Source organism: Nanorana parkeri, unplaced genomic scaffold, assembly GCF_000935625.1.
Source record: "Nanorana parkeri isolate BGI_ZX_2015 unplaced genomic scaffold, ASM93562v1 scaffold2031, whole genome shotgun sequence".
Lineage (NCBI taxonomy): Eukaryota > Metazoa > Chordata > Amphibia > Anura > Dicroglossidae > Nanorana > Nanorana parkeri.
The window spans coordinates 55212-56118 of record NW_017308299.1 but is presented as its reverse complement, the minus strand read 5'-3'; the positions used below and the strand labels follow the sequence as shown (position 1 = coordinate 56118).

Below are 907 nucleotides of genomic sequence, written 5' to 3'. Positions count from 1 at the left end.
AAGTCTGGTAAGTGCTGACACCCTAAATGCCCCACCCAATGAAGCCGAATGTTTTCATAAGCAGAGCTCTCGGCGGCAGCCATTTTTCGAAGATCCGTGGAAGCCGCGCACGTAGCCCCTCCCCCCCTCTGATCCCGGCCTCCATCTTTGTTTTCGCAGGTTGGGTGCCGGTTCCACGCGGTTCTGTGCCGGGGCGGTGAGTACCGTCAAACACATCTCCATAGAGACGGAAATGGCCGACTATTCCAACGAACTATACCAGCAGCTGGAGGCCGAGACGGGCGTGCCGACGGGTGAGGCGGGGTAGACATCGGGGGGAAGGGGGAGGGGCTGTATTAAACATGGCGGATACATTGTCTCCACTCCCACGACGCCGACACCCCGAAAACCTTGTTGGCTTTCCCATTCTGAGTTCAGCTTACCGATCAATAATCAATATATTGACCTCCTCCCCCTGCAGGGTACACCCGGACGGGCACCATCCTCCTGGCTCAGACGCAGGACCGGCTCATCTCCCTGCGGCGGATCATGTCCCGGCTGAGGTGAGATTGGCGCCGGCGGGTCGTTACGACGCCCGAGGGCCGCTCATGAATGTAAATCGATATCCTTGTCTTCTGGGTGTTTGTTTAGGATGAAGGCGATACCCTGCGAGATCATCACCCCGAAGAGAGTGCGCGAGCTCCACCCCCTCATTAATATTCATGACCTGGTGGGTGCCATGTACGTGCCGGAGGACGCGGTGGTCTCCACCTCGGATGTGACGCTCGCCATGGTGACCGCCGCACGGAGTAAAGGTAACGGCTCGTTAATTTATCAGGTGGGAGGGGCCATGTGGGAGGGGCCATTCACTACAAGGGTGCCGCCCTGCTGGCCAGTGGAGGGAGCTCATTTACTGTCTGTGAACCTT

General features: G+C 58.2%; 1 protein-coding gene across 1 annotated transcript in view; it reads left to right on the top strand.

Annotated features, from left to right (window-relative positions):
* PDPR (pyruvate dehydrogenase phosphatase regulatory subunit) overlaps nucleotides 1-907 on the top strand; it is a 14892-nt gene that overhangs the window by 449 nt on the left and 13536 nt on the right. The window contains exons 2-4 of the mRNA XM_018572436.1: nucleotides 160-293; nucleotides 461-542; nucleotides 631-794. Coding sequence (XP_018427938.1) covers nucleotides 160-293; nucleotides 461-542; nucleotides 631-794 — 380 coding nt within the window. The remainder of the gene's footprint in view (nucleotides 1-159; nucleotides 294-460; nucleotides 543-630; nucleotides 795-907) is intronic.